The sequence below is a fragment of the Thamnophis sirtalis genome, unplaced genomic scaffold (genome assembly GCF_051295495.1).
Source record: "Thamnophis sirtalis isolate CommonGarterSnake01/CBP01778 unplaced genomic scaffold, rThaSir2_p1.2 scaffold_14, whole genome shotgun sequence".
Lineage (NCBI taxonomy): Eukaryota > Metazoa > Chordata > Lepidosauria > Squamata > Natricidae > Thamnophis > Thamnophis sirtalis.
In genome coordinates, this window is record NW_028261394.1 from 31,089,285 (window position 1) to 31,114,057 (window position 24,773).

At 39.1% G+C, this 24,773-nt stretch overlaps 1 protein-coding gene across 1 annotated transcript; it reads right to left on the minus strand.

Moving 5' to 3' along the window:
* Window positions 1-309: 309 nt before the first annotated feature.
* Window positions 310-23,442, minus strand: DYNLRB2 (dynein light chain roadblock-type 2). Its single transcript, XM_087728723.1, has 4 exons — window positions 23,332-23,442; window positions 4,625-4,700; window positions 1,170-1,337; window positions 310-583 (listed from the first exon to the last, which is right to left on the minus strand). The coding sequence occupies exons 1-4, from the start codon at window positions 23,440-23,442 to the stop codon at window positions 540-542; spliced, it is 399 nt and encodes a 132-aa protein (XP_087584849.1). The 3' UTR covers window positions 310-539.
* Window positions 23,443-24,773: the final 1,331 nt, after the last annotated feature.

A 24,773-nucleotide genomic window follows, 5' to 3' on the forward strand; every position in this document is an offset into this window, starting at 1 on the left:
AATAAGAAAAATGGCAACATTAGTTTTAGCAGTTGCCAAATGTAGCTTTTAATGAGTTCAATCAGAAAAAATTAAAATGTTTTTCCTCTCAATGGAGCCTAATAGCTACTGAAGTCACTAATTCTAAATACATTTTATTTGAAGCTGAATATTTGTTAAACTGAAATGAAAGATATTTTAATGTATTTTATCTTCATATGAATTGTAACCATTCCTTAATTCTAACTTGCTTAGTTATTGTTTTTGAATGACAGCTCTAATTTTAGATGTGTGTTTTGAATTTTACACATAGACACATTCAAATTAATGCATGCTTTAAACATTTGGGTTTATTATTTTTTTAAGGAGTTAGGAATACACTTTCATAATCAAAAGGCAAATACAATGAGATTGTACAACGACACAAAGACCTTTCCTGATTCCACAGATTTAAATTTAAGACAAATTTCTTAGTGGAATGTTATGACATTAATTTAGCATAGGTTAGACTGGACACTTCCAAAATTGTAGCACAGCTCACTTAGACTGGAGTAGTAGATCTATTCACATGGATTTTGGATAACAATGAGAAGGTACTCCTTATCTGTGGGAGGAGGAAATACAGGATGAAATACAGCAATTTTTATTCCACATTTGATTTCCAATATTCCTTTTCATAATTTATTATGGTCGATACAAATAAAGCCACTGCTTATTCCAGTTTCCCCACAATGGTAAGTAAAACTTCAATTTTCAACACAGTTGTTGTAGTTCAATGATGTATAAACCTAAAAAGCCCAAGAGAAAATCTGTCTAATGTGTTAAAATATCTTCCAAATGTAAACCGTTGCAATAATGTTTAATTATTGCAACTGTCTATTAATTGGACAAATCCATCCTGGAACAATTATTCCCATTATGTAACAAGCTGCCTTAGATCAGTTCTTCATCTCGTTCAGTATAGCCACCAGCTGGATTCAGATGCTGCCACAATCCTGACAGATAAAATAAGACTTTGCTGTCTTGATATGTGAACACTTGAAAGCCCTGGCATCAGGCAGCTTATCCTTAAAGTGATCCCCCCTTAAATAATGTATGATTAAACAGACATTTTGTGGCAGGCTTGCAGAAATTTAAAAAACACCACGAGCCATCAAAGCAACGGCAGGGAAAAAGACAAAAGTTATTACCTGGGGCAACCATAATTTCATGTTTCTTTGATCTAATCCTGAGAAAGGTGAGATCGTTCTGGGGATCAATGTCTCTGACTGTGCTCTTGGCTTTCATGGTGAGTTGATGAAGAAGGCCAGCATACTGAACGGTGGTGGAGTTGTCGAGCGTTGTTCGGATTGGGATCCCTGAGAAAAGGAATATTAGAAATGGCTTTCAAATGATTTGGAGCCACATAACCAAACTTTTCAATGCTATAGTACCCTGGTGTGTGTGTGTGGGGGGGGGGGGGGGAGTGAACCAGCTGTGCCTAAACTGAGAACAGCCCATCCTCTGGTATTCAGAGAGGATTCCAATAAATACTAAATTAGAGGTTGACAGCACAAATTTCTTGGTCTGAAACATTTGACAGCCTCTGGAATCATACAAATATTATAGTTGGAAGGGACCTTGAAGGTCTTCTAGTCCAACCCCCTGCTGAATCAGAAGACCCTTTACAATGTGGATAAATGCCTGTCTGATCTCTTTAATGGTTCTCACTGATAGGAGTTCTATGCTGGATCTCTCTTGAATGAGCTTCCACCTATTGCTTTTCCCCTTGCTCTCGGGTGCTATGGAGAATGTGGATCCTCTCCTCTCTGTGGCAGCCCTCAAATATTGGAAGACAGCTACCACGTCACTCTAGTCCCTCACTCTGTTAGTCTAGACATTCCCAATTCCTCTAACCAATCATCATATGCTTTAGCTCCAGTTCCCTTAATTTTCTCAGCTCTTCTTTGCACTCTTTCTAGAACCTCAATATCTTTTTTGCATAATGGTGGCTAAATCTGGACACCATACTTGAAATATGGTCTCACCAAGGCAATATACAACAGATACTGAAATGGCTTTTCAATAGACAAGATTCCATAAGACAGGTTGGTAGTCACTGCACACCAAGAAATAAAAAAAATCAGGAACTAGTGTAAATTCCATGTGATATTAATGAAATTAAGATGCAATCCAATCTGTACATATTTAAAAGGTTGAGCAACACTGACATCCCTGAGTTACTTTTATAGAATTGGCCTGTCAAGCAGGTCATGACTTGGAGCTTATCTTTCTGATGGTTCCACCACAAAACCGCGTTCGACTAAAGGGCGCTCAACGAAACCGCGTACCTGACATCATCACAGCGCGACAACAGTGCGGAGAAAAAAGCACGCTGTAAACCTAAAATTAACCCCTAAACCTAAACCTAACCCCCCTAAACCTAATCCTAACCTAACCCTTAACCTAACCCTTAACCTAACGCTAAACCTAATCCTAACCCTTAACCTAACCCTAAACCTAACCCTTAACCTAACCCTAAACCTAACCCTAACCCTAACCCTAACCCTAACCCTAAACCTAACCCTTACCTTAACTTGAATCGGCTTGCTTTCAAAGCGCTATTTAAAGCGCCCTTCTTTCTCCGCGCTCGCTGTTGTCGCCCTGCTGACGTCAGCGACGCGGTTTAATCGGGCGCGGTTTTGTCGTGCCATGCTTTCTGATACATTGCCAAAAACAGATGAAACTAATTGCCTCAGTAGGGGAGGAATCTTCCTTACAATCTCTGTCTTATGCCAGAGGCAGTCCTGAAAAGGAGAGGCTTTGGGTAGTTTAATGCCCTGATACTTCTGTTGGAAAGAGGGAATTATATCTAGTTGTTGTGGCCTGCCAGAGGCCAGTGGAGCGGGCAGCAGATTCAGACAGTGAGGAGGTTGGAAGGCTCTGATGAGGGCTCTGTGTCGGAGGCAGAGAGGAGGCCAGAGCCGTATGCCAGTTGTCAGCTGCCTTCAGAGTCAGACGAACAGCTGGAGCCTGTTCCCAATGTGCACATGCACAGGTGGATGATGGCCCCTTCCAGAGGAAATAAAAGAGGAGAGTGGAGTTTGCAGGAGACAATTAGTTTGCTTAATTGATTTGTGACTCTCCAAGACTCCTTGCCAGGTTTTGCAGATATCTGCCTGGCAGCTCTCCCAGCCAGATAAGGTCTGTGATTCACAGGAAATTAATAAAAGGTTTTTTTGTCCAGAGAAGGACTTTGCTCTTGTGAAGCCTCTGTCAGAACACTAGTGGAGAGAGAGAGAGTGTGTGTATGAGAGTGAGAGAGAGAGAGAGACAGAGACTCCTTTATAATGTAACTATCTTTAATTTGATGCAAGAAGCTTCAAAATTTTGGCACCAAATTACCACCAGCCTATTAAGGTTAAAGGGAAAAAGTTCATGAGCTTCCGTGGCCTTGGAAGAAACCAACCCCAAGATGTGTTTAATATCAGATGTAAGGAAGGAAAACCTCTTATTTTTGTGGCAGTGTGAAAGGCAGCATCAGTCTGGGCAAGGTGTCAATTTAAACATGCATGTATGCCAGATACAATAGACCACATCCTTGCTACAATTAACCTAATATACCTTCAGTCTAAGAGCCTACTTGTTAATTGATTTCCTTGGGGATTTGTTTTACTTTTCAAGGTATTTTTTTAAGGGATAAGCATTAAATGTTTGCGGAAAGGTGAATGAGTGAATACAATAACTGCAAATCAAGAAGACATGGTTGAGGAGTGAAGTCACTGGCTGCTATGGGGGTCTATATATTCTCTATCTCCTGTCCATGACTATTCCCAAAAGCTTTAAGGCAGTCTACGCTAAGGAGGGATTCTCTAGCAACATATTTTGGAAGACATATTGGAAGAAATAATAGAGTAACTTTATTTGAAGGCAGGAAACAGTTATGGACTATATTACAAAAACCCTGCTTTGTGATTTTTTTTATTGGAAGGAGATTGTGCATTTAAAAAATAAGATGACATAAATATTAAGCCAATTTGACTTGCCCGCAAGAAACCTTTTGGGAAAGTCTAGTCATCTAACCATTGTAAATTGTACAATGTTCTGCAATTATTAAAAGCAACACAATTAAATTCAAGGCTGCCCACCATCTCTTAGCTGTAGTATGAATGTAAATGTTCTCGTGATATTGTGTGTTATTTTAGCTTACAATAACAGATGCTTTTGATATGCTTTACTGATTATCACTTAACCTATGGAGAAATCTACATTCATTAGGTATGGTCTTAAGTTAATTAGTTCAATAACATATTGGTGAGGAAAAGAAAATCATTGTGGGGAACCTAGTCAATAGTTTCTTGATTAATTTCAATTGAGGATGCATTGCTTAGTTCTTACCAACTTTTCAGAAGGCGGCTTCTGGTGGGTTTTGCAAGGCTAAGCAAGGGCTTCAGTCTAAAAATAGTTGTCCACTCTTGATCTACGTGGTATAAATGCAAGCTATTTATCAAACGCAATAACCCATGGTTAACTACATCCACTTGAGCCACAATCAACACACGATATTTTAGCTTAGTATGTTGTGTGACTCCAAAAAGTTTTCCATTATGTTTTTAAGAAAAATAACTATTAAGAGTGTGGGCGTGCGTGTATGGTAGATATTTACCTTCTGCATTTACGACAATAGTTCCAATAACTCCTTTGTGGCCCTGAATCCTTTTCAGCGTTTCTTCTACCTCTGCCTGTAAAATAAACAAAATTACTGAAGTATGAAACCTGAAAACTAGGCTGTAAGGCTTCAGTTAATGTGTTTTAACATACGACCTCGTGTCTGACTTTGGGCTCTATTTCCACAATATAGGCAGCCAAAGAAATCCTGGTGAGCAATCTATTCCTTCCTTAGCTTATCCAATGGTTTTCATTTTGGTTCCATTATGGACAAGCACCTGCCCAATCACAGCATTTTGAAGAAGAGGTGCTCTACATAAATGAACCAACTCGGAAGCAACAGGGACAGTTGTGCCATGTTAAAGGCTATCTGCTGAGCAGTCTTGGCTGGCTGGAGTCTTTCAGTGACTTCTCTCCATGCCCTAAAAACAGAGATGAACTGCCTACTACATTATCCTCTGTGGTTTTCCTGCTCTCTGTTTTTTTTATGCTTCCCCTTCAAAGGAAGCAGTGGTCACCGTTAAGATACTAGTGATCCAGTTCCTCAAAATCCAATTTAACTTAATGTGCAAACTACTGCTTTGTTTTATCTGAGCAGGAAACAGCTTCCTTCCTATGCAGACTGTTTCATGTACACCTAGCTGTAAAAATCTACACTATACAGACACAGGTTATAAGAGACTGCAAACAAAACAATACAAACTTTCAAAGTCTCTCTCTCTCTCTCTCACACACACACACACACAAACACACAACCACTGGTAATTGTAAAAACTAATTAAATCATTCCTATTCTTCCTATTCCTATTCTTCCTATTTCTATTCCGTTCTTATTCTTCCTATTCCTATTTCATTTCTATTCTTCCTATTCCATTCTTATTCTTCCTATTCTTATTCCATTCCTATTCTTCCTATTCTTATTTCATTCCTATTCCATTCCTATTCTTTCTATTCTTATTCCATTTCTATTCTTCCTATTCCTCCCATTCCCATTCCAATTCTTCCTATTCCTATTTCATTTTTATTCTTCCTATTCCTATTCTTCCTATTCCTCCTATTCCATTCCTATTCTTCCTATTCCATTCCTATTCCTATTCTTATTCCATTCCTATTCCTCCTATTCCATTCCTATTCTTCCTATTCCTATTCTTCCTATTCCTATTTCATTTCTATTCTTCCTATTCCTATTCTTTCTATTCTTATTCCATTCCTATTCTTCCTATTCCTATTTCATTCCTATTCTTCCTATTCCTATTTCATTTCCATTCTTCCTATTCCTATTCTTCCCATTCCATTCTATTCCATTCCAATAAAGTTCTAAGCCACTGTCTATGGAGATGGTCAGCCATTTAGGTCCTAGTTGTCCTAAAAGTGCTTTCTAAAAGGCAACTAGACTTGTTTTTTAAAAGAAGACTTGACACAGGGTCTCCTGTTTGAGCAGGGGGTTGGACTAGAAGACCTCCAAGGTCCCTTCTAGCTCTATTCTGATTGAATTGAGAAACGTTTTCGCTTGTCGCCCAAGAATGCTAACCATGCTAACCGGATGATTGCAACAAAGAATATAAAGCATTCCATTCGTTTCTAAGCCACTTCAATTAACCCTGAAAGCCGCCAAGTGGGAGACATCGCGGACTACCCCACCTAGAATTCCCAGCCAGTCCAAGCGGGGCAAGCTAAGATTCTTCCCGGCTCGCCATTGCTCTCCTCCTCCTCCTCCTTTCCCAGCCATCCCAGCCGGAGTCGCTCACAGCCGCTCTTACCCCACGGCCCGCCCGTCCCTCCGTTTTACCATGATTCCGGCGACGAGGCTCCAATCGAGCGGCGTCCACCAGCTAGGCCTCGGTTGCTATGGAGATCCGCCCGGAAGCGGCAGGGCGGGAGAGCTGCGGAGAGGCCGGAAATGTGTTTGCGAGAAGGGGCGGGACTTAGGTGGAGTGGCGGGTTTTTTTGCTTGGTCACGTGGTCCGGCTGCTGTCTGTCTTTGCAAAGCTTTCAGCTTTCTTGAAGGATGCGATTGGGGGGGACTTGGGGAGGTTTCTAGCTAGAACCAGAATAGGAAATTGGTTTAAAATGCTTGGAAGAAGGTTAGGGAGGAGGTCCCTCTTTAAAGTTCCTGGTTCCTCAAGGTGGTTATTCTGGGGGTTAAAATGAGAGGAGACCCCTCTGCCATCAAATTAGAGCGCTGTCTTTCAATCTTAGTAACTTTTAAGACGAGTGGATTTCAATTTTCAGAATTCCCCCAATGAAAAGCCATGGGATAGATACCTCTTCTGCCTTCGGAAAACAGCAGATATTTAAAAAATATGAAATTATTTAAAATGCCGTCAGCAGTAGAAAGTGCAGGAAATGAAAAGGAGAACTGTTATTCCCAAACAAATGGGAATGGCAATCTCTTGGCAAGCCAGTATTGTATGAATTAAGTCAGGATAACAGTAAACAGTAGGGATCTTGGAGGTCATCTAGTCCAACCCCCCTGCTCACGCAGGAGACCTGTACTAAGAATTCGAACTGCCGATCAGTTTATTCCCAAGCACAAAGCAAACGAGAATGGCAAACCCTTGGCAAGCCAGTATTGCATGAATTATTAACTCAGGATAACGTTACCTGGTTGCACCTTATGCACCTTAATTTTTTTTTGGTGGTGGTGGTGGTGGGAATCCCATGGCAGGAAGCTTGTGGATCATGCTGGGTTCAACCTGGAATATTAAAGATTTTCAGCAGTTCAGGAGGATGGGAAAAGTTGGCAAGCTCCCTTCTTTTTAGCAAGGGAGCTGCTGTTATATAATTTGTAAGACCTGGCCTTATCGTTGGGCAGAATTATAATATAAATTATTTTTATTCTGCTGAATTACATTGTTTTCTTTCAATGATGTTTATACAGTATGAATTGAACATTGACATTGTATTATTTATTATTTATTAAACTTATATTACCCATCTCACTATTTAAAGCAACAAAGTTATATTTATATGTCACAGTCTCAGACCTGTATTTATACCCTATGGCTATTATTAAGTGTTGTACGAACATATCTTGTCTTTTTATGTACACTGAGAGCAATTGCACCAAAGACAAATTCCTTGTGTGTCCAATCACACTTGGCTAATAAAGAATTTCTATTCTGTTCTGTTCTATTCTATATTCTCTCCTCTCCTATCCTCTCTGATAGTTTCTGAAAGATTATAGTCACCATATATTCTGTATTATAAAGGACAGTATTTTATTTCAAAAAGTTTTCCTCTAGATTTATTTAATACCTTTATTGGTTTTGCTTTGATTTTTCTCTGTAAAGCAAAATTATAAACATAAGCAGTTATTTTTATCCTTATGAACTTTTTTTTTAGGTTTGTTCCTTTATCAGGTGTCTTTATTTTTTCCAAGAAAATATAGTCCCTGTATCCAAGACACTGTCAGGAATCTGAAATCAAAATAATTTGCCAGATTTAAAGATATTTGAAACAATTAAAAACAATATCCCTCTTTTCATTTTTATTAAAAACAGTTTTTTCATTTAAAAAATTTAATGTAATTTAAAAATTAAACAGATGTTTAATTTAATATATAATAGCTTTAATATTGTAATTTTTACACAAGTCATTAAATTTTCCCTGAATGTGTCAATTTTGATTTTTAATGTGGTGAACATCAATAAATGTAATCCCTATAAATTAAAACTATTGGGTTCCTCCATAAATTTTAAAAGTGGGAAGGGGTCTTGATAAAAATGTTTAAGAAATAATGACTAAAACTATTGGAATAATTTGTTCAATTTGTATGCTTGGCTCTCAGTTGGGTGGCTCAGAACTGTCAAAAAATTATGCTCAGTGGAACATTAATAATAGATACCAAGCAGAATATGTTAAATTATTTTCATTATATAAATATAAAATTTGATCTTAATTGTAAAATCTCCACTATCTATATATATATTTACAAAAACAGTCACAAATTAATATTTAACTTCTGGTTTCTTTATTCTTCAACCAATTTGTAATACTTACTGGCATAAAGTTTAGACACCATATTCTAAGTACTGAGAGAAGAGAATTATTTGTAGCTTATGGTTGAATTGTGGGTCTGATATTGGTGGTTTTCTTGCAGACATTTCATTACCAGACCAGGTAATATCATCAGTGTTAGCAGTAATGAAACGTCTGCAAGAAAACGTCCAACCTCAGAGAGCACCAAGGATCTCACAAACTCTGCACTTGCCTTGTACTGTAAAATATAACACATGTGTGAAAACTGTTTCTTGCTTAATTTGTATGTCTGTGTGCTATGCTGTTAGTTTCTCCATTATGGCATGTGAAGTATGGCCCTTCTTTACTATGATTTCAGTACCAAAATTGCTTTGTCTCAGCTGTGAAGTTAGCCATCTTGTCTTTCCGCAGCTATACTATGAAAGTATTTTGTGTTTTTGACTTTTATTGGTGTCAAGCTGTCAATTGCTGCATCCAACTTTGCCAATTTCTAGGACAGCATCTCCCTTGCTGACATTGACAACTCCAGTCAATGTCTCTTTCCTTTAAATGTCCTTGACCTGTTACATCCAAACTCTACCAGATCCCATTGCTGGAAAGATAGTTCCATTTCCTCATTGAATTATTACTAAAGTTTCTTTTTGTTGTGTTTTCTAACTTTACAACATTTAGAAAAATTACTAAAACGTATGAAGAACAATTGCAGGATTTGGGTTTGGCTAGTCTAGAAAAAAATAAAGATTGGGCCAGGGGGGGAACATGATAGCAGTATTCCAGTATTTGAGGGACTACCCAAAGAAGAGGGGGTCAACTTATTTTCCAAAGCACCAGAGGGCAGGACAAGAAACAATGGATGGAAACTAATCAAGGAGAGAAGCAACTTGGAATTAAGGAGAAACTTCCTAACAGTGAGAATAATGAACCACTGGAACAACTTGCCTTCAGAGGTTGTGGGTGCTCCATCCCTAGACAGTCACTTGACTGAAATGGTATAGGTTTCCTGATTGAGCATGGGGCTGGACTAGAAGACCCCCCAAGGTCCCTTCCAACTCTATTCTGATTGATTGGGCTTGTGCCATTTACATTTACAGCACAAAAATAGGAACATGTCACTCTTGGTGAGCAATCAGATCAGAGAAATGAATCCGGCACTTGTAGTCCTCCAGATTCTCCTGATTCATAGCAGGAACAGGGATAGAGGAAGCTTTGAACTGGAGTCCCGCTTTGCAGAGAATAATTTTCTGTTGGTAGCTGTCTGGTCCAAAATTGAGGCTCTTTACCCTCAAACAAGGGACGCAATGGCTCCGTGACTAAGACGCTGAACTTGTTGATCAGAAAGATCATTAGTTCGGTGGTTCGAATCCCTAGTGCCACATGATGGAGTGAGCTCCCGTTACTTGTCCCAGCTTCTGCCAACCTAGCCGTTCGAAAGCACGTAAAAAATGCAAGTAGAAAAATAGGAACCATCTTTGATGGGAAGGTAACAGCGTCCGTGCGCCTTTGGCATTTAGTCATGCCAACCACATCACCACGGCGTCGTCTTCGGACAATGCTGGCTCTTTGGCTTTGAAACGGAGATGAGCACCGCCCCCTAGAGTCGGGAATGACTAGCACATATGTACCAGGGGAACCTTTACTTTACCCTCAAACAAATGACAAGATTTTTCTGAGCTTGTAGTTTATTTTGCAAGAATACTATGTTGTTGTCAATAGCAATAATATTTATCCATTTGCTATGTCATTATGTTGCTCATTTCCAAATGACTTCAGAAGATAAACACCAAACAAACAAAAAAATGGAAACAACATTTCAAGGCTTGTTTCCTTATTTAAAAGCCCCGTTAAAGAGATTGCTTTGAGTTGCTGAATTGCAATCATCCTCTAGATGGTGCCACCATTATGCTACATAGATATAAAACACATTTCTTCTTGAAAGAGTGACTTGATTCCATGTTCCCTTGGTGCAAGGAAACCAACATGCTTTCAACTGTAGCTTGGGTTCGGAATTGCAGTTGACACAGATGAAATAGAGCTGGTAGAGTTAATTAGCAATAAGGCTTTTAAAAAATAATTATGCTTGCACAAGGATGGATTTACTTCGACAATAAATGTTAGTCCGGTCCAATTCTTTGCTTGCTTCTGGATGTTTTCCTCAAGCACACCTTCTGTAGGCCACTCAGTCCAGCTAAGATGATTCAAGCCATAGCTGGTGTTTTTGATTAAATGCAGGCTGCGAGAGTACCTCCAGAGTGCCAGCAATTGCATCTGCTTTTGAATGCTAATGGAATTTTATCATTTTCTTTTTCTATAGAGAGCAGATGTAAGTCTCTGGAAATCGCTCCTTTATATTGGGAGCAAATTGATAATAACTTCAGCTTGCTTGGAAATGGCACAGCCTTCTTTTTATTCCATCAGAGCAATAAGCTTACGGGGCAGTTTGTAGGAAATAAATATTTTATATTCTGCTAACTTTTCAGTCTCAGTTTAAAGAAACTTTCAATACAACGGTTTCTCGTCTAGGATCGACTCCTCTCTGCCCACCAAATACAGTGGCTTTGAATCCCTTTATTTGCCTCAACTGTAGGGATAGCTTGGTAGTAGGACACACATTTTGAAGGTAGAATATCCTGGAATCATCTCTGGCATTTGCTGAGTTGTGCAGTGGCTTAGAGGTGGAGTTCTTGCCTCACAATCAGGAGGCTGTGAGTTCAATCCTAGGTAGAGGCCGATATTTTTCTCTCTCTCTGGACACAAGAATTCAACTCCGCATTGGTGACAGGAAAGGCATTCGGCCAGTAAAGACTCAACTCCATTCAGTTGCCCAGACTCCACCCTGAAAGGATTATGGGGTCATTAAAAGAAGATGATGATCTTTTTTCTTTGGAAAAAGTTCAGAGAAGAGCAATTAGGATGATCAAAGGCCTGGAGACTAAACCATATGAAGAACGGCTGCAGGTTTTGGGTCTGGCTAGTCTAAAGAAAATCATAAATTAGGGGTGACATGATAGCAGTAGTTCAGCATTTGAGAGGTTGCCATAAAGAAGAGGGAGTCAACTTATGCTCCAAAGGAAATTATTCTCCAGAAGGCAAGACAAGAAACAGTGGTTGGAAACTAATCAAGGAGAGAAGCAACCTGGAATTCAGGAGAAACTTCCTAACAGTGAGGAAAATTAACCAGCGGAACAGCTTGCCTCCAGAAATTGTGGGCACTCCATCACTGGAGGTTTTTAAGAAGAGACTGGACAGTCACTTGTCTGAGATTGTAAAGGTTCTCCTGCTTGAACAGGGGGCTGGACTAGAAGATCTCCACGGTCCCTTCCAGCTCTATTCTATTCTATATGAGCTAAGCCACTGGTGCCAAACTTGTGGCGTCATGTTGCCATCATGTGACGTTTCGTGAGGTTTTTTTTGCCATTCATGGAGCTGGGGTGGGTGTGGCCTGCATACGATGCATGGGCCACCAGTTTGACAGCCCTGAGCTAAGCTCTTCTTATTCACTTGGCTTATACAGGTTCTTGAATCAGTGGCATCGGGTGCACAGCTAGGATAATTCAGAGACTTTAGGAAAAGGAGTTAAGGCAGCTCCTCCATACAAGTTCTCAGAGTAGTAATCCAAGAAGTTTAGCCTTAGCAATTGCAATAGCATTTAGACTTGTATACCGCCCCATAATGCTTTATAGCCCTCTCTAAGCGATTTACAGAGTCAGCCTCTTGCCCACAACAATCTGGATCCTGATTTTATTATCTTTGGAAGAATGGAAAGCTGAGTCAACCTTGGGCTGGTCAGGATCAAACTCCAGACTATGGGCAGAATTTGCCTGCAATACTGCATTCTAACTACTGCGCCACCAGGGCTCCTTGAGTTTATTTTAGTTTAGCAAGATTTCTGTCTGTAGGTGAGAAACAATAAAGAGACATGCCTTGAAGCAACCCAATGTGTATTTCCTGATTTTTGGAATCTGGGAGCAAGTTTTGTTGTTATTTACTGATATAATAGAATTGGTAAGAGGTTTGTCAAGAGATACTATAGAGATATAAGCAATAATACAGTTTTCTCAGTCATTTTAAATTAATGTTTTAAATACATTGCGCATGCTAGAACCAAAGGTTATTACAAAGTTTATTATTTAAACCTTGGTTCATTGAATAAAACTCATTAATCCATAATCTATGGCTTGCACAAACTACATGCCCACCATATCACAGTTTATTAAAGTGGGCTAAATAAATATTACAGAGTCAAATGAAGTAATTGTCTAATTCTGGATTATAATGTTGTGGTTACAAAAATGACATTGTGTTTTCACATAATCAAGGAGTAATTCAGATGTTTCATTACCCATCTAGGCACAGTGCACTGATGATATTACCTATTTTGATAAAGAAATGTCTGCAAGAAAACAACCAAGCTCACAGAACACTAGGGACCCCACAATTCTACCCCGAGCTAGTCTCTTCTATGTAGGATCTTCATTTCATAAACCTACTTGTCAGTGTAAAATAGTTCTGGGCTGACATCTGTTTTGCTGCAGGTCCTCAGAAGTTTTGTTCCTCTGCAAAATAAATAAATAAAAATTTCATGATTGCACTGAGCGGAGCAATGCATTAAGCGACCCAGCCTGGCCTCACCAGTTGAATTTCTCCTTCATGTGGCATTGTAACTTAGTGAACCTCTAAATGCTTTAGTTACCTTCTCTGCCTCTCTGACAGCTTGCTAACCAAATGCATTATTCAGTTCAATCTCTCAGCAGCCCAGAGGCTGCAAAGGACAGACGGTGCTAAATCTACGCAGAAATCTCTGGACACAATGTCAGAATAACATTCCTTTGATGGATCTGCCACTCCAAGAGTGCTGCGCAGGAAAAGCAAGTTAATAAATAACATACTAGTTTTGACATCTGAGAAGAACGGGGAACCCTACTGCTCTGTTGCTTTTTGGTGGGAGGAACAGGAGAGGGGGGGAAAAAAACCCGTTCCCGCTAGCTTCAGAGCTGGTGAGATGCTTTCATTAGGTCTGGGTGTAAATAAAAGCCGAGAAAATGTTCATTGCTTGTAGGAGACTAAGTAACAGAAATGTAAATAAGGGTGTCTGTCTTCCCAAACTCTCTTCTGAGCATGATTCATGAGTTTCCTTGTGGAATTTCAAATGGATTCCTGGGTGCAATTGTCAATAACTTGGTGATCCATAATGCACAGACAGCAGTTGCTCTTCCCGAGTCCTGAATGTTAAAGGTGATGTAGCTCCTAGAAGATTGGGTGTAGGTATTATCCAGCAACATCTTTTCATGCTTCTTGGCTTACATTACCCTATTTAACTCTTTAACACCCAGAAGTGTAACTTGCTTCTTTTAAAGATATTTGCATAATCCACCATATTTTTATCCAAAATGCCTTAACCTTTTGGCAGGTCCACCATATATGAAAATATGTAGCATCGAGAGAACCACATCTCCAACATTTAGGCTGTAAATTCGGATACATAGAAGCCAGCTTTTTAGGATCTAAATGCCATCTATAGAACATCTTATAAAAAATTTCTCTCAGGTTTTGAGCTTGTGTAAATTTCACATTTCTTACCCAGATTCTTTCCCATGTATCCAACATTATTGGTTCTTCAATATTTTGAGCCCACTTTATCATGCAATCTTTAACTAATTCTGTTTCTGAATCCATCTGTATTAATACATTATATATCCTCTTTATGTGCATTAAGCTTTGATCTCTTATTTGTTTAAATAGATTATCCTCAACTTGGATAAAACCAATTTTTGATCTATTTTCCACCTGGCCTGTAATTGCCCATACTGGAACCATATTTGAACTACCTTCTCCTCTTTTAATACCTCTAAAGATTTTAGTTGTAGTACTGCCCTTTCCAAAATGAGAAGCTGTCTGTAAGTAATTCTATCCTGTTTTTGTGCTATATTCATATTTTCAATTGCATGTCTAGGAATTGCCCACATGGGTATCTTGTCATTTAATTCATATTGGTATTTTTTCCAGACCCGCAGTAAAGCATTTCTTAAAATATGACTTTTAAAATTCTTGTCCAATTTTTTGTTGAATAACAGGTAAGCATGCCAACCATATACCAGATCGTGTCCCTCAATATTCAATATTCTATCATTAGTTAAATGAGTCCAATCACTAATTGCAGATAGCGCCACTGCGTCATAATATAGTTTTAGGTTAGGTAATTTCAAGCCTCCTCTCTCGCGTACATCTTGCATTATTTTCAGCTTTACCCTTGGCTTCTTTCCTGCCCATACAAATTTGTTGATACCCTTCTGCCATTCTAAAAGATTCGCATCTTTTTTAAGTATATGTAACATTTGGAAAAGAAATAAAATTTTTGATAAAATGTTCATTTTCACTGCCGCTATTCTACCCAGCAAAGATAAGTGCAATTTCTCCCATTTTTCATCTCTATCTGTATACTATGCCAAAGTGGTTCATAATTATACTTATATAGTTTCCATTTGAGGTTAAAATATTAACTCCAAGATATTTAACTTTTTTGACTACCTCACATCCTAGCATTCCTCCTAATTCTTCCTTTTGTTTAGTATTCATATTTATAGCTAGTATTTTTGTTTTTCCTAAGTTTATTTTAAAACCAGACACTTGACCATATTGATTAATCGTATTCATTAAAACCATACTGGATTCCTGCGGTTGTTCCAATATTATGACCAGATCATCCGCAAAAGCGCACACTCTGTATTCTTGCTGCTTAATCTTAATCTCTTTTAGACCATCCAAGCCCCGTATTTTATTCAACAATACTTCCAAAGTTATAATAAACAATAGTGGGGACAAAGGACAGCCCTGTCTTGTATCTTTTCCAATTTGAAAAGAGTCTGTTAAACTTCCATTGACTATGATTTGTGCTGTTTGCTGTTGGTATATTGCTTTAATTGACTGTAAAAAACTATCTTCTATCTGCATTTTTTTGCAATATCTTCAACAGAAATTGCCAATTAACTCGATCAAAGGCTTTCTCAGCGTCCAAAAATATGAACGCAGCAGGAATTTGGTTGTTCTTTCCCAGATATTCTAATGCATTAATAATTAATCTAACATTACTTTTGATCTGTCTCTCCTGTATAAAACCTGTTTGGTCGGTGTGTATCAATTGTTGAATAACCAGCATTAACCTATTTGCTAGTGTTTTAGTAAAAAATTTATAATCTACATTGAGTAATGAGATAGGTCTATAATTTTTTGGTTGGGTAGTATCTTGATCTTCTTTTGGTATCAAAGATATAAACGCTGTCTTCCAAGATGGAGGCACCTTGCCTTCCGTTTGAATCTTATTAAATAATTCTCTAAGAGGTTCTACCATTTCTAACTGTAAATTTTTATAGTAAGCCGCTGTCAAACCATCTGTACCTGGTGCCTTCCCTAACTTTAACTGCTTAATTACCTGTAAAATTTCCCCTGAGGTTATTGGTTGATTCAATTTTTACCTGTGCTCTTCTCTAACTGAGGGTATTTTCTCTTTATCTAAATATTTGTCTATATCTAAACCATTAATTTTATCCCCTTTATACAATTCTGTAAAAAATTCCTGAAATGTTTTTTGAATCTCATCCTGTTGAAACACCTCCTTCCCTCTGTAAGTCATTTTAGATATATTTCGAGTTTTCCTTTTTTCCCTAATCTGATAAGCTAACCATCTGCCAGGTTTGTTTGCGTTACAAAAAGTATTGTGTTTTGCATATAATAAACTAGTAGCTACCTGGTCAGAGATCAACATGTCAAATTGAGATTTTAATATGGTTATTGCTTCCTTAAACTTTGTATCGCCTGGATTCATTGTTAACTCCAAACTGTTTCCTCTTAATTTCCTCTTCCAATTCTGTTCGTTTTAGCCCTTGTTTGTATCTATGTGTTTTATTTATATTCATCAGCACTCCTCTCATATACGCTTTGCTTGCATCCCATACAAATTCCATAGGTGTACCCTTATTCATATTAAAAACAAAGTATTCAAATAACAATTTTTTACAATCATTAATATACTTTTCATATCTAAATAAGTTTTCATTCAATCTCCAAGACCTTCTTGCTTGCACTGCCCTTCCCAATTCCATCCAAACTGGGTTATGATCCGAAAGGACCCTAGCCACAATCTTTGTTTTCTTCACCCTAGAAAGCAAGTCATTAGTGATTAGTATAAAATCAATCCTTAAAAGGGATTGATGTCTGTCAGAAAAGAAAGTGAAATCATATTCCTCTGCGTTTCTTTCTCGCCAAATATCTCTCAGTTCAAAGTCGTCCATCATGTCAAAAAAAGGTTTGGGTAACTTTGCTCGCATCTTGGTATTTGGGCGAGAAGTCTTCTTATCTCTTTTAGTGTCTATCATGCCATTCCAATCACCCAATAGTATACAAGACCTATAGTCCCACTGTACTAATTTAGCATGAAGATTTCTATACAATCCGTCTTGCTGTTGATTAGGAGCATAAATTCCCAAAAGTAATGTCTTTTTCCCTTCTAGGATTAAATCTAACACGATATATCTTCCAAAGGGATCTGCTTCAATTAATTCAGCTTTGATATCTTTTCTTAAGTATACAACTATACTTTTTTCTTTTCCATAGCAGATTTTTCTTTTCCATAGCATTTTTCTTTTCCATAGCAGAAGCTACAAAATGTTGACCAAGTTTTGAGTTAATCAGATATTTTTGATCAGTTGATTTAATATGAGTTTCTTGCAAACAAATTATATCATTCTTAAACTGTTTAAGATAGTGAAATATTTTCTTTCACTTCAGTGGAGAATTCAGTCCATTGACATTCCATGTTAAAATCTTAGTTGTCATCATTGGTTGCCTGAAGCTTTTTTAGAGCCTCCTGCATGGCCTGTTTAACCTTTGGCCTAGCTCCTCCCATGGCTTCTGAACTTGTTGCTGTAACTCCTTGATCGATGGCCGGTGATCGTTGAGGTTGTTGCCTTTTAGCTTGTTTTTCCATTCATCTGGTAGTCATACGGTTAGGTCTTTGTTCCATAACGCCTTGCCCTTCTAGGGGGGAGAGATGGTCCATCTTATCTGGTAGTTGTGTGGTTTGCTGTCTGTCTTGTCCTTCTTGTGATCTTTCTCCGGATCCAGATGGTGCAGGGTGTCCCGCCTTCAAAATATTGTGATAAAAATCTCGAGCTTTCCATACGGAGTTGAGACGATATCTTTGCCTGTCAAATGTAAGTATAATACCAAATGGTGCGTCCAATCTGTACTGTATTTGACAGTTTCTGAGTTCTTCCACTAAAAAAGCATAGTCTCTCCTGGCTCTTAGCATTTGAGGTGGTATTTCTTTCAAAACAGTCAAATCCTGGCCCCCAATTTGGAGCCTAGTGTTATAAGACTCTTGTAGTATCGTGTTTCTGAGCTCTAATGTAGTAAAATATATAACTATGTCTCGGGGGAGCTGCTTCTGTTTTGCCACCCAAGAATTAACGCGATAAGCTTTATAGATGTGCCAGTCAACGTTAGACCCCGGTCTTCCCATCAGACAATCAAAAGCTTCTGAAAGAATCTGTTTCAAGTTCTCCTGTTTATCCTCACGCAACCCCCTTACTCTTAATGCCAGCTCCATCTGCCTGTACTGTATCATAATAATTTCTTTTTCAGCGTTTTCAATTTTTTGTTGCACCACCTCAGTTTTCGATGTCAAATTGGTATTAGCTTCGTTAAGATCCTCTAGACTGTCTTCAATTCCAGAAACATGTTCTGTCAGTACAGTTACAAGTCCCAGCATATCATCTTTCATTTTAGCAACCCTGGCGTCAATTTTACCATACAAGTCCTCCTTAAGTTCTTTTATCTCCTCTTTTATCTCCTCTTTAAAATCTCTAAGTCTATCTTCAACTTTGATTGTCAAACTGTTAAAAGTTTCCCAAAATTTTTTTTTCGTTAGCAAATCTCCAGTAGGGGGCATAGAGGGTGGAGGCTGCGACTTTGTACCAGGTATTGGGGAGGTACTTCTGGGGGCTGGAGGGGGTTTCAGACCAGGATTTAGTTTTGAGGCCATTCCAAGTTTTATCTTTAAGCAATTAATCAAACTCTACTGGCCCGCTATGCAGCTATGGAAAGAGGTATTAAATCACCCCTTTATTAGCTCCATAGGACTTTTCAGAAGGTTTCAGAAAAAAAGCATTGTAACGAAGCAGCTCAGCATATTCATCGCCATTTTAGACTTCTCTATATTAGAAATATATATTAGCAAAATTGATAAAAGAGAGTCTTGTAGAATCTTGTAGAAGTGAAACTAATTAGTAAAAATCTGCTGGCCGGCTATAAGGCAGAGTGATGAATCACTCCTTTCCTTTGAAGTTTTATAGCTGTTCTTTACAAGAAGATTAAGAAGGTGAGCGTTGTTACGGAGAATTCACCGTCGCCATTTTAAAAGTTTTTTTTTTTTTAACAAGCCAAATTAACGAAGGAAGATCTTGTAAAAATGAAGCTAGGATTTAAATAAACAAATGAAGTTCTCAAATACGGGCTCTGCTTGTATTAAAATCAGATAGCTCAAATGTTGTTCTAAGTGGGAGGATCTTACTTTGTGCTGCTGCGAAGAGCAGCTGGAGATTCCGGCACGGAGATGATTCTGCCTCGGCTGGCCCCCCTCTCTTCGCAGACATAAAAGCTGCAAAGATCAAAAAGGCACTTGCCCAGCTGGATCTCTCTCCTTCCCTTCTTGCCTGAAGGATAAGGTATCTGTCAGATGTCTAAACAGATAACACGACCAGGAACTCGGGAGCAGCTCTGTTAAGCTGCTACCATCAGCAAGGTCCCACCCAGGAAGTCCTCGTGTAACTTGCTTCTTTATGCTTACATGCGTGGACATTACTTTGGTATAACTGTGTGAGGAGCTTTCTCCAGAATTTCATTCTGATGTTTTCTCATGAGTTTCCTCCAACTGTTACCTTTTAGAGGTTTTGAGAACTAGAAAGCACAGGGGAATTCTGGGAGTGTTACTCCCAAAATATCACAGAGTCCCCAAGTTAGGGAAGGAATTCATCCTGTTTATGAAGACTGTCCAGCTTTCATCTCTTCTACAGTCTTGTGGGATAGTTAGGAAGATAAATTTAACAGATCGGAAGGGACCTTGTAGGTCATCTAGTCCACCCCCCCATGCCCAAGCAGGAGGCCCTCCACCATTTCTGACAAATGGCAGGCAATCTCTTCTTGAAAGCCTCCAGTGATGAAGCTCCCATAACTTCCGAAGGCAACTTCTGTTCCATTGATTGATTGTTCTCACTGTCAGAAAATTCCTCTTTGTTTCCAGGTTGAATCTCTCCTTGTTCAGCTCCCATCCATTGTTCCTAGTAATTCTTACTGGTGTAATATTCTAGATCATGAAGAATTTCCCTTCAAGATCCTTCTGACCAAGTTCCAGCCTTTCTGACTACCATTAAACCCATTGTGAGGGAGGGAGATCCAAGAACAGATGTAGAAAGAATACCCTGTAGTATAATTTAGCTACTTGCACAATGTGCTCATTTCCTTTACCATGAAAAGCCAAATATGAATCTCAAACTATCTGCACACCATGAATGGCTTGCAGATTCTAGTTCTGTAATATCTATAAAAGACTAAGTTTGGTGTTTTTGCTATACACTGTATGTAAATCCACAGTCCCCTTATCTGTAACCCATCAAACAAACTAGAGTTGATTGATCCCTGCTGAAAATTTCAGTCCAATTTTAGTATCCTGCCCAGCAGTCTTCTAAAACTTGGCATGCTCCTATTTGAAGCTGTAGCTCTTAATAGGCACAATATAAGAATGAGGATTGAACTAGGTTCAAATCCAAGAATGTTCTCCAAGTTCCAATAAAGAAGAACATTTGTTAACTGAGGGCTGAAATGAAGGATCCTTGGTGCTCTCTGAACTTGGTTGTTCAGTGGCTGAGGCACTGAGCTTGTTGATTAGAAAAATCGGCAATTCGGCAGTTCGAATCCCTAGTACAGGTGTCCTGCGTGAGCAGGGGGTTGGACTAGATGACCTCCAAGGTACCTTCCAACTCTGTTACTGTTACTGTTACGTTTCATCACCCAAACTAGGTAAAGCCATCAGTGCTAGTTGAAGAGCTGAATGGAATCAGAAGCATTTGGAACAAAATAAATCTCGCACTGATGATGTTACCCAGTTTGGATAATGAAACATCTACAAGAAAACAACCAAACACTCAGAGCTCCAAGGACTTCCTCATTTCTCCAAGTTCTCCTATCTTCCTCTTTCAGAATTTGTCCTCAGTTGAATTAGTCCATAAATCCTGATCTTGTATAAAACTTGAAAATTGAACGAAGAGGCTCAATTCCTTGTTTTTTTCCCGCCCAAGGTAACTTCAGGAAAGTGCTAGCTTTATTTTTATTTTGTTCCAAACGCTTCTGATTCTGTTCATTTTTGTTTTCTTATGTTTCCAGCCAGCTGCACTGTTATCGTTATTATGCCAAGATGAATTATTTTGATTATTGCCAACAGACTCTCTTCTTATAATTTTAAGCCCTTCATTTAGGAATCATCTGTTCTCTCACCTCATCTACATGAAGGCAAAAGCGAAACACGGCTTTCTCTCTCTTTCTACAGTCATCTTCCTACCAGCAGCTGTTGTGAGAGAAAAAATAGCAACATAAAAATTGAAGACAAGTTGACATCAAAACTGTTATCTCATTTGGGTAACTAACTATGGAGAGTGCTTCTATTTGTGGCTATCATTTTGCATGTTTATATATCCATTTGCACGTGCAAAAATAGCTTTGCTACAAGTTTTACTTGACAATATTCTGGTTTTTATTTTTTTCTGGTGCAGGCCCTAAAATGACTCAAGTGAAGAAGCTAAGATATGATGGTTGGTTCCTTGTAAACCATCCTAGTCAACTTGGAGACCTCCTTATATCTGCAAACTATTTATTTAGTTTTGTCTGCCCAGCACTCTAGAGAATCTTTTCTGCAGTAGTAGAAGGTAGGTAGAACAGAATCCCAAGCGCCATGTAAAGGAGTGAGCTCAGCTTCTGCCAACCTAGCAGTTTGAAAGCATGTAAAAATGCAAGTAGAAAAATAGGAACAACCTTTGGTGGGAAGGTAACAGTGTTCTGTGCACCTTTGGTGTTTAGTCATGCAGGCCACATGACCACGGAGGCGTCTTCGGACAGCGCTGGCTCTTCGGCTTTGAAACGGAGATGAGCATCGCCCCCTAGAGTCAGGAATGATAGCACATATGTGCAAGGGGAACTTTTACCTTTACCTTTACTTTAAAGACTAACATGATGAAAGCAAGTACCAATAGTACATTCCTGTAATAGAATGCAGGAGAGAGAATTGCCCCAAATCGTCCCCTACAGCTTCACTATAAAACCCTTAAAAATATTTTTAGAAAGATCCCCACCTGGATAGAATAGCAATGCAGAAAGGACAAAAAGGATGGATGGAAGCAATGCAGAAGGACAAGAAGGAAAGAAGGGACAAAGAAGATGGAGACTCTGCTCTCTGCTTCTTCTGCTGCTCCTGAGTCAGCCGTCACCTCAATTAATTTGCAGCAATAGAGGAAGATAGGACGGGCACTGTGATCTTGTGTCTATTGGTCCTTCTGCTGCAGTGACGAGAAAGAAGTAGCTAATGATCCTTTTTTCCCACCACCTCCTTCATCTGTTGTAGACTGTTTCTATAGACTGCCGGTCAGCTGTTGCCAGGGCCAAAGTGATGCTTCCCAGCACGTTTCCCACTTTAACTGGATTTATTGAGATGGAAGGAACAGAATTGAAAGAATTTCAATGACTGTACAATTCTCTGGTTTAGATTTATTTTTTTTTGTGGAAGAAAGGAATTTTTCCAATTTCTTACCTCTTGAATTGGCAAAGAGATAGCTTTCTTCATCAAAGACAAAGGTGTTTGCTAGGAGTTATTTATGACAATGTCCCCCGAATGGACTCACAAAGGGGTTGCTTTCGTTGGACATGTTGTGCTATAGCCCTTCAACCCTCTTTCCTTTCTTACTCTCATCCCCAGACTTACTTAGTTTAGGCATCGGAAAGAAATTTCATGTTAATGAGGATTACAGAGATTACAGGTTAACAGAATTGGAAGGTACCTTGTGGGTCATCTAGTCCACCCCCCCAAAAAGACTGATGAATTCTTAAATCTAATTAAGCTTTTTCTTAGAGCTTTGGATCTGAGGTGTTGATTAAGGAATATAAAGGCATTTTGCTGAAGCTTTCCAAGATTTCAGGTGGCGGTTTTTCCAAATCTGCCTGGGGGATTGTTCCCAGGTCATCCACTGGCCTTTCATGGCTAAGATGTCGCAGTCTCCTGGTGGTGGCCAAAAATCAATCAACCGACTTTCATATAGTTAAGGTAAGACTTGAACTCATCGGCTCCGGCTTTCTAGCCTGGTGCCTTAACCACTAGACCAAACTGACTCTCAATTCAAATTCAGTTCAAAGCAGTTTCCTTTATTGGTTCTTACCTATAGACAGAAATCGTACCAAACTAAGACAGATTATTTCCACCATAAAAGCAGAGGTGGTATTCAGCTGGTTCTCTCCCCACCCGCCCCGACATAATGTGCGAGCACTGCACATGCGCAGAAGGCAGTGCACATGCACAGATGAGGCACGCGGGAGTGCGCTCACATTTGTGGACCAGCTGGGAAGGTAAGTGAATCCCACCGCTGCATAAAACATATACACTGGGAATGATTAGGGAGGAGCTGCCCTTGCTCCCTTTCTCCCACACAAGCTCTGATGTCTCTTCATCCTGTGGAAAACAGCCCCTCCCTCCTGGGAATCCAGCCAACATTCCATCACAGTTTGAGGCTTCAGAAATTGCATCTTCGTTCTATTTCAGAGCAACAGCAGAAGAAATCTCAATGCCCCCAGGTTCTCCTAGAAAGCTTCACATCTAGCTGGCCCTGTGGGAAAAAGGGCCCAACTTTAAGAGGAGTTTTTGTCTGCTCCAGCAGGCACCTCTTTAGGTTGACATGTAACACAATCCGTTTGCCAAGAACAAAATGTTTTAACGCTGTCATCATAATAAATGATTTGAACCAGAGTTAGTGGAGTGTTACTGTGTGCCTTGGTCCCCCTGCTTTGGTGGTAAACTTAAACTAAATTACATGGATAGTTTTAATTAAATTTGAATTGGCTGGGGTTTTATACCATTTTAAAGGCCGCTTGAGACCCTTGAAGTTGCATTTAAAATGGAGTGTTGTAATTAGTGAGTTCTACATTTATTATACTAGTAACTGCACTTTAATGAATTTATTTAGTACTAAACAAAGCTGCTCTAAACAGTTCTGATTACAGAAGGCTGTTAACTTCAGCAGTATATTTATTCCTTCTCTTAATTCTGTATATCTTTGAATTTTTGGTTACTTAAATTGGGACTGGATAATTAGAAAAGGAGCAGGGAGGGAGCGCTTATTAATTCATTTTATATTCAAGGCAGTAGAATTTTCTTTTGTGTGTGCTCACCCTTCTGGAGGAGGAAGTGGAGGAAAAGGAGGAGGAAGAGGAAAAAGAGGAGGAGACGGAGACTGATATCTGAGTGAAAGGGATAAAGGTGTTTCAGAACATGAACGAGTGCCAATGTTGTTCCTTATGACAACTTCGTAAAGAGAAGTTACTATTTATTCAATATATCATATATTATTTGAAGAATAACTTCAACTGGACTCTGATGGAGAAACAACACTGCAAGTACAGGAATACCAGATTTAAAAACATGTGGACATGAAGACTGAAATTATTAAAATTTCAAAACTTGGCTGGAGAGATTTGCATGAAAAGTTCCCCTCCAGGAGAAAAGAGATGGGGACAAACAATAGTTACAAAGGATTGCATTCTGCAATCCTTCTACGTGGTTGCGTAAGGTCTTCTGCAGATGTCAAGGCTTCAAAAGACTTCTGACAATGTTAATGTCTGGATATTGTATCCCTCCCCCCAACAAAAATAAAGGCAGTTGTAGGATGAAAAGCATAATTCTAGTTTCAGTAAACATTCTCCTTGCACATATGTGCTAGTCATTCCCAACTCTAGGGGGCAGTGCTCATCTCTGTTTCAAAGCCGAAGAGCCAGCGCTGTCTGAAGTCGTCTCCGTGGTCATGTGGCCGGCATGACTCAATGCCGAAGGCACATGGAATACTGTTACCTTTCCAGCAAAG

Excerpts from the sequence above, each read along its gene's own strand:
- DYNLRB2 (XM_087728723.1), bottom strand. The coding sequence starts at position 23,442 with ATGCAATTTCTGAAGCCTCAAACTGTGATGGAATGTTGGCTGGATTCC. Across the intron at positions 4,701-23,331 it reads GCTTGTGTGGGAGAAAGGGA|GCAGAGGTAGAAGAAACGCT; the intron begins GCAAGGGCAGCT and ends TTTATTTTACAG. Across the intron at positions 1,338-4,624 it reads TATTGTCGTAAATGCAGAAG|GGATCCCAATCCGAACAACG; the intron begins GTAAATATCTAC and ends TCCTTTTCTCAG.